Below are 8771 nucleotides of genomic sequence, written 5' to 3' on the forward strand. Positions count from 1 at the left end.
GTTTTCTAGTTTATTTTCTATTTGATCCAACGATTTTTTCTTTATTTTTCAGGTTAACTGATTCATGTATTGTGTGGGATGTACTGTCTATTTATCTTTAATATAATCACCTTTCCTTTGAATAAATGACTTGTATTGGTTGCGAGCATTGTGTGCCGATAGAAATGTATGACTAATTTTCAAGCGATCCAATCCCCATCCTAGCTAACACTAAATATTGTGTTTTTGATCCAACTATCTAGGATGGAGGTAGAGCAATATGTTGATTTTACGCACTTAGGACGAATAGTAAAACTGTAAAAGAATAAAAGTGCAGAGAGACGAAGCAGAAAGCATCGAAACTCATGGAGCATACCAAAAAGAGAGGTGTAGTATGTATTATAATAAGGTACTGGACAAGGTACAGACTCGGTCTCCTCCATAAACGGAAACGGAGGAGCACACGTACAAAACGTAGAAGGGATGACGACGACACAAGGATCGGAGGACTTCTCTCTCACACATGAAGGACGACGCACACACTACCATGCAAGCGTATAATAGCGTACACGACGGCGGAGAGAGATCTTATTCATCAGTCAACTCATACATGTATAGGTATGTAGCGACGGTGGAGGCAGGCAGGATTCGGAGCGGTGGAATGGATCATAGATCCGGCGGTCGTTTAGCTCACCCTGCAGCATGAAGCAAGAATCAGTATATGCATTTCATGCATGCAGTGATTAATTTAATTACGTGCTGGTTGAAGCAAAATTAAAGTCGAAGATATGGATGATTGATCGAGGTGTTAATTACCTGGAGCAGTCGGTGGAGGTGCTGATGGAGTATGGGATGCTGACGCCGCACTTGGATGGGATGCTGGCGGCGTTGCCGGCGTTGAGTCCGCTGATCCCCCTGGCGGCGTTCTTGAGGCAGTTGCAGGCGGCGCGCCTGTCGGCGGTGGTCCTGGCGGCGGAGTTGAGGCTCCTGACGCCGTTGCAGCAGCCGGCGGAGGGGGCGGAGCCCTGGCCGCGGGCGTAAGGGAGGCACTGGCCGATGGCGGAGTTGACCTGGCCGCAGCTGATGGCGGCCTCGGAGGCCGCCGCGGCGAGCAGCACCGCGGCCACGACGGCGAGCACCACCACCTGAGCGCGAGCCATGCTGATGTGCGTGTTCCTGTGCTAGCTGCTAGCTGCGCTGTGGTCGATGGATCGGATGTGCTCTACAAGCTGCTTGGGAAGAATGTGCTTTGCTTTGCTGGTGAGGAGGGAATGTTGGTCTTTAAATAGGGTCTCGATCGACCTAGCTCTCTGTGTGGTTTGTGAGCGATGACTGACGAGGACGGAGACGGGGAGCTGCTAGCTGATGGGTGCATGCATGGCCATGCCCATGGTGTGTTGCAGTCGTCGGTGGATCCCTGTCGTTGGTGTCGGTCTCGATCGACCGGATGGGAGTTAAGGGACCGGCAGGAGGTAGTTGGGAGTTGGGCCAGCAGATGATGGTCGGTGTGCAGTTGAGGCAGCACGCATTCAATTCATTCAGTGTCAGTGATCGAGGGTTTGGGGGGTGGATGCGAGTGCTTATCGATGATAATTGTACGTTTAAACATCATACCAATCCATCCGTCCATTCGTTTACACGGATCGATCCTTCCAGCTGTAATCTTCCCACAATAGTTAATGCATGGCTGCAACCAGAAACAAATTAAAGACACGTACTCTTCCAGGAGGTTAGCCGTTGGTAAACTGATTAAGTGATGAATTTACCCAGCATAGTGACAGCAGACAGATGCACAAGCAGGAAGCACCGACGGTTGCCGAAACTCGTTTGTCCACCCAGACCCTCCAGCTGCAGCCATCGAGCTGCTAGCGATGGACAACTGCATGGGCCGGACGTCGCGACTGTGGTGTGGATCGACACACCGCTACATGCTTGTACAAGCCGCTGAGTACGAGTGAGGGAAGCGGTGCAACTCGTACACACTTGACATCTGTCCAAGTCCATGCATCTACATGCATGTATCTGCATGCTCCATAAGAAAAAAAAAGAAGAACGGTCTCGGACTGCGTCGGGGATCTGAATCGGGATACTAAATGCCACCCTCGCTGAACCGTCACCAAAGGTAAGCAACGTTTACTTAAGCGTGATTGTAGGAAATAATGTTTGGACAGAGCAAAGGAGATCCGCGACGTTTACTTAAGTGTGATGGTAGGAAATGATGTTTGGACAGAGCAGAGAAGGTCCGGTTTCGCTTCGTGGGATCAAGGAAAAAGTCGTGAAGGTCCAGGACACCTTCGCATATAGGTGACACGTGTCCTGCATCAATGTCCTGCCAAGTGCTAATCGTGACACGTGTACCTACGAGTGCATCAAATAGCGGTCTCCTATACACCGTAGGAGTACTATGTATTCATGGCCTACTTAACTTTTATTCGCGGACACTTGCTAGAGCGGGCACGCAAGGCTTGCAACTTTGCAAGTGGGTCGGCGTCCCACCGTGGAGAGTCATAGCTGCTTGGCACATGCATTCCCCTGTGCCACCAACCTCTTGGCCCTCTTCTAGAACAAACATAAAGATGGCACTATTATTGGATTAAGGTCATGTTGCTGTTGTTGTGCATAAGATCATTCCACAGATTTACTAATTTTGTCGTCGTTTCACCCGTATGATCATGTGTTTATGAGACCATTATCATTGTGTTGTACATAAAGCCATTCTTAATGAAACTCCGCCCCTCTCTCTTCGTAACCATCTTGCTGTGCCATTAAAGTTGTACGTGTCACATCATTTAATAAAATAAACTCTTTTGAAACACTAGTCTTCTTCTCCCTCGTGCGGATACTCACACAAATATATACACTAGTGGTGCTCTAAAACGAGCTGCAGCAATTGCTTAGCTAATAATGGGGCGACTTTTGTTTTACTCTTGCTCAATTTTTTTAACAAATAAAAATTATGGCATGCTATCGTGTTTTTGGGCTCATCCCAGAAAAAGGTGAAAGAAAAGCCAGCAAACAAAACAGATCAGCCCATATACAAAACAGGAACAAGCAATTTTATACAAAAAGGAAAAGTCTATCTAACACCCTTCAACTATCGTGTGAGATAGAATTTGCTCCTCCAAAGTGTGGCGCTAGGTCTCTCACCTCCCTTGCTTGGGCCGAGACCGAAAACAAAGCCCATAAAACTAGAAAGGCTTTGAAAAGCCCACATCCGGATATCATGCCAAAGCCGTACGGCCCAACAGAAGACTGTTGCTGTGCATTCCATGCAGTCCGAACAGAGTGGTTTTATTCTCTGTCTGAACCAGGATGCATGCAGAAGCAGGGGCAAGGCAACTGGCAGGAGGCAGGGCCAGGCATTGTCACAACTCATGAAGAGCGAGGTCACCACTTGCAGATCCGATAGACTCGCGCGCACTACTAAAAAAAAATGCGTGTATCGAAAAGGATGGCACATATGATCCGATACAAAGAGTTTATTCATTCAGAGAGCTGCCTGCCTATAACGAAGCATATGCAGCAACAGGAAACACAGAGGCCCAGCAAACCCGGTCATGAGCAAGGCAAGGATTGTATTGCTGGCCTAGCAGCTGGTACGACGACGACAGAGATATATAGATGCATATATGGTGTAAAGGTAAGGTAGTAAACACGAGTGATCACTGCTCCGAATCTGATGACCGACATCCATCCATATGATGCCCTGCCACCTTCTGATCAGTTAATCCTGCATAAAACAGGTAATAATGGTCAACAAGAAGGAAGAATCTGAAGAGATGATGATGTGAGTGGTAATTAAGCAGTAGTAGTTACTTGGAGCAGTCGACGTTGGGGCTGATGGGTACGCCGACGCTGACGCCGCACTTGCTTGGGATGTTGGCGGCGTTGCCCATGCTGGCGCCGCCTCCGCCGAGCCTGCCGGTCATGCTCTTGAGGCAGGTGCAGGCCGCCTGGCGGTCGGCGGTGGAGGAGGCCCTGGTGCTGAGGGACCTGACCCCGTTGCAGCACGCCGTCGACGGGGACGCCGCGCTGCCCATCGCGTACCCCAGGCACGGCACCACCGCCGACGTCACCTCGCTGCAGCTCACGGCCGCCGACGCCGTCTCCGCCGCCACCAGCGCAGCCAGCACGGCCACCACCGCCACAACGGCAACGCGAGGAGCCATTGCACACGCAACGACAAGTGTATACTGTGTGACTACTGATGTGATCAGTGAAGTGTAAGCTAGCTGATTGTTTGGTAGTTTTAGCTTGGATTGTTGAGCTTGTGACGGGGAGGCAGGGTATAAGTAGGGAGTGAGGTGAATTTTGGAGGGTGGTGATCTGGCCTCGTAGTACTGCTGCGTACATGTGCATGAGTGCAGTGCACCGGTGGTTGAGAGCACCAAACCTGCAGTTGACCGTACGTAGTAGGACGAGATGAATGCATGCACGTGATCGTGCCTCGTTCCAATTGCAGGTTGTTTTAACTTTTCTAGATTCATATATATTATTATGCATCTAGATATAGTGTCCACTCATTATACACACGTACTACTAGCCACAACTTCAATTGTTTCAATTCGTTCGTAATAAAGTAGAGTAAGCTCTTGTTTACTTCACCCCTAACTCCCAACTTTGGCACTATGCAAAAAGAAGATTCCCCATCACATCAAACTTGCGGTACATGCATGGAGTACTAAATGTAGATGAAATTAAAAACTAATTGCACAGTTTTGTTGTACTTTGCGAGACGAATCTTTTGAGCCTAATTAGTCAATGTTTGGACAATAATTCACAAATACAAACGAAACACTACAGTGTGCTACAGTGCCGGCACAGTAATTTTGGCACTCCCAATTTTGGCAACTAAACAAGGCCCAAATAAGCATCTAATTAAGGGCCTGTTTGGTTACCGTGAACTAAAATTTAGTCTACCCATTTTAGCTCCTTTTAGTCTCTAAAGTGCCAAACAGCTGGACTAAAATGTGGACTAAACCCTTTAATCCTCTAGTCCAAGAGGGGTGGACTAAAATGGACTAAAAGGCCTCGGAGACACCCCTACCCCTCATTACTCCCCATCCCACCCGTCTGAACCCTATCTCTCCCTGCTGCCAGCGCTCTCTTCCTCCAGAAGCCTCGCCGCTCGCTCACATCCCCGCTACCGCCGCTCGCTCCCCTCCCTACTCCCGTCGCTCGCTCCCCACGCCACCGCCACCACCTCCTCTCGTACCCACGCTGGAGCCACCGCCCCTGCTCCTCCCCACGCCATAGCACCTGGTCCTCCCCACCACCGCATCCATCATGGATGGCCACGAGAACCAGTACCGGGACTTCTTCTCTCAGGCGAGTTCTTCATCGGCGGCTACCCGCAGCTTCCCTGCTTCCTTGGACGCCGGCGACGAAGACAACTTCGGCCCCTTCTCCTCGCCGGCGGTCCACAGCCTCTCCGATCCCCTGATGCGCATGGAGCACCTCGACCTCAACTCTCAAGCCGACGGCTTCCCCCACCTTGGCTCCTACCAGGAATACCTCCAGGCGGATGATGCTGCCGGCAACCAAGGGCTACCTCTCCTTGCCCCTGGTGGCAGATCTGCCGCGGAGGAGGCTGTGGAGGTTGCCGCTTGAGGTCCATGACCACTAGAGCGGGATCCGGTGGAGGCCAAGGGGGAGGCCGTGGGGGATCCGTGTCTACCTGCGGAGGCAGAGGGGAAAGCCGTGTGGAATCGATGGTACACCGTGGAGGCCGTGGATCCTCGGTTGCCAGCCACAGCTATGTTCCTCTAGAGCAACTAGGCACAATCGAGGATGAAGAAGACGATGGCTTTGAAGCCCGTTCCCAGTCGGTAAGATCCAAGCTCCTCTGCTTTCCTATGATGTGAATTTGTAGCTGATTTTCTGTGATGTGAATTTGTAGCTGATCTCCTGTGCTGCTGGTTACTTGTCATGAGTTGATTATGATTATGATAAGCTCCTCTACTTTCCTGTGATGTGAATTTGTAACTGATTTCCTGTAATGTCAATTTGTAACTAATTTCCTATGATGCCCTTATTTGTCATGAGTTGATTATGATTATGATAAGCTCCTCTGGTTTTCTGTGATGTCAATTTGTAGCTCATTTCCTGTGATGTCAATTTGTAGCTGATTTTCTGTGATGCCCTTATTTATAGTTGATAAGATTTTATGTAATAGAATCAATTTGATAAGGCCAATTGGTCCTAGGAAAACACACATATTTTCTGTAATCTAGCAATTGAACAAATAAGGGCAAGGAATTGCTTGAATGGTACAATGTCAGGTAGAGGTTATAATGTGGTGACAAGGTTTTTACACAAGAACTGGCCTCAAACATTCTACCAAACAAATGAGGAATAGATGGACACAATGCAAAACTCTATACACATTCTAGGTTATGCTTAATATCCATACTGCTTTAAACCGAAGAGCTGATGGAATAATCATAGCATCAGCATCCTTTTGAAAAAAGAGACAGAGGTAAAATATCTTTGAACCTTGTTATCACATCTTCAATGCTGCGGTTATGTCTTCATGTTTGTGATATAATTCATCTTTGTTTGTCTGTTTGTTTGTGTGTTTCAAAAAAAATCTGAATGTAAGAAGTTTCAGTATGGAGTACCTACTTATGTTGACCAACTAGCTGAAATGTTTCATGGGGTGACAGTAGATGGATCAATCTCTTGCATCCCTAGTCAAGCACCTTATGACTCTAAAGGAGCATATGATGATGAGGAAGGTGAAGATGCAGATGGAGAAGGCTTTTGAGCAGTCCAATGAGTAGTAACAGCCGCAAGAGGGCAAGCAACACTACAGATACAACCACAAGTCCACCCAAGAAAAGCAAAAGTCCAATATTGAAGATGTTTCAAGGGCTGATTATAGAGTTACAAATTGCAAAAAATAAGGAAGAAGAAACACTAGCTCAACTTACAAACAAGAAGAGCCAGCAGAAGAAGGAGATCAAACAAGATATAGCAAGATGTCTGGAATTGGCTGTGGAGTGTGGAGCAGATTATGACTCAAAGGAATACTACATGGCTATTGAAATGTTTAGTTTTCAATATAATCAACAAGTCTTTTACCAGTTTAAAAAGAATGAAGACATGTTGAAGTAGTTGAAGAGATGCTACCAGGACTACAATTGATTTGATGTTGTAACTTAATTTATATGGAACATAATTTGTGTGTGGAACAGCTGTGTGCTGAACTTTTCATATGTTATGAATGTTTTTTGAATTTAGATGCTGCTGCTGGGATTACATTACATTTTCTTGCTTGTTTGCTGCTGGTTAGTTGATGCTGCTGGTTACTGCTACTTGATGCTGTGTGTTGAACTTTTCATGTTGCTGCTACTGATTATTTGCTACTGGTTACTGCTACTGATTAATTGCTGCTACTACTGATTGCAGGGGTCTGATGATGATTAGGAAATAGCAGAATATGTCTTGAAGTGTCAGAAGAAGAGGAGAAGACTTGCTATTATGGCTAGTGCCATTATCGGTATGTACCACTTTGACACATACATGAACAAATCGAAGTACAGGTCTTGACGTGTTCTATACTCTCTTTTGTCTCATTATTGTAATAGTTGCCTTGTGACTTACATAAATTTTTTTGAATATGTAGGCAAGTTCTATCTTGTCGACTCGAGGTATCCAAACCGACCGGGTTATCTTGCACCGTACAAGGGTACAAAGTATCATCTCCCGGAGTATCGACAAGGTCCAATGCCAAGAGGTAAAAACGAGCAATTTAATTATGCACATTCTTCACTTCGTAATGTCATCGAGCGGTCTTTTGGAGTTTTGAAGATGAAGTGGAGGATTTTGTTAGATCTACCAAGTTATCCGATGCCAAAGCAAAGTTAAATAATTATTGCATGCATGGCACTTCATAATTCCGAGAGAGTTTTTTTGGCGGATGCAGACTTTGATTTGGTTGATCATGATGAAAACTTTATTCCATTCTCTGAAGCATCGTCTTCTCAAGGAAATGTAGCTAATACACGTCACAGGGACGAAAATCAAACCATGTATCAGTTCCGTGATTGAATAGCCCATGGTTTGTTTAGTAGGTCATAGCTGTCATGGTTTCAAATGTATGGATAATTTTTTGAATGTATGAGCATTTTTGCGAATGTATGACCAATTTTGATGATGTGCCATGCGCGCAAAATCGGCTAGCAGCGCAGCCAGTAGCAAAATAGGGGCACGACAGTACAACACAGGAGTGTTTGACAAGGCAGAACATATGATCTTAATAGGGGGTAAAGACATCTTTGTTCAACTGCATTAATGGACTTTAGTCCATGAAATCAAACAGGATACGGACTAAAGTCCATTGAAAAAAAACAAACACGGGCTAAGTTTACCTTTATATTACTAGCTAGCTTTTGTATTGAATGCGTAACATGTTTAGCCATCAAAATTTGGTGAGGTAGCTGCCAGCAGACATGTAGTACCAACTGCAATCAAACAAATGCACATGACTCTACGATTTAAATCCTGATGGGATGCCCACCCTTATTTACGCACAGGCAGGCAGGGTGCTTTCATCTAGATCGACGTGATTCCCTATACATAAGTAAGTTTAGTGGCACAATAATGCAAGTATGCAACTATATAAGCAGCAGAAAAGGAGACGCATCCATTTCCCATCACTGAAAATTTTCGATTCAATTTCCTTGTATAGAATTGGGGAAGATCTAGATGAATGAATGAATATATAAAACTAGGAGGGTAGAGAGTCAGAGTTTAGACCTTCGTGAAGATGCCGGTTGCCCATGGATGGT

General features: G+C 46.4%; 2 protein-coding genes across 2 annotated transcripts; both read right to left on the reverse strand.

Annotated features, from left to right (window-relative positions):
- Positions 1–352: 352 nt before the first annotated feature.
- LOC101756443 (non-specific lipid-transfer protein) lies at positions 353–1246 on the reverse strand. The gene is made up of 2 exons (XM_004978475.3): positions 796–1246; positions 353–674 (listed from the first exon to the last, which is right to left on the reverse strand). The coding sequence occupies exons 1-2, from the start codon at positions 1137–1139 to the stop codon at positions 665–667; spliced, it is 354 nt and encodes a 117-aa protein (XP_004978532.1). The 5' UTR covers positions 1140–1246; the 3' UTR covers positions 353–664.
- Positions 1247–3438: 2192 nt separating this feature from the next.
- Positions 3439–4256, reverse strand: LOC101756844 (non-specific lipid-transfer protein 3-like). The gene is made up of 2 exons (XM_004978476.4): positions 3796–4256; positions 3439–3709 (listed from the first exon to the last, which is right to left on the reverse strand). The coding sequence occupies exons 1-2, from the start codon at positions 4146–4148 to the stop codon at positions 3700–3702; spliced, it is 363 nt and encodes a 120-aa protein (XP_004978533.1). The 5' UTR covers positions 4149–4256; the 3' UTR covers positions 3439–3699.
- Positions 4257–8771: the final 4515 nt, after the last annotated feature.

This window comes from Setaria italica, chromosome VIII (genome assembly GCF_000263155.2).
Source record: "Setaria italica strain Yugu1 chromosome VIII, Setaria_italica_v2.0, whole genome shotgun sequence".
NCBI lineage: Eukaryota > Viridiplantae > Streptophyta > Magnoliopsida > Poales > Poaceae > Setaria > Setaria italica.

Bases quoted from the DNA above. Each gene is read 5' to 3' on its own strand.
- LOC101756844 (XM_004978476.4), bottom strand. From the start codon at position 4,148: ATGGCTCCTCGCGTTGCCGTTGTGGCGGTGGTGGCCGTGCTGGCTGCG.
- LOC101756443 (XM_004978475.3), bottom strand. From the start codon at position 1,139: ATGGCTCGCGCTCAGGTGGTGGTGCTCGCCGTCGTGGCCGCGGTGCTG.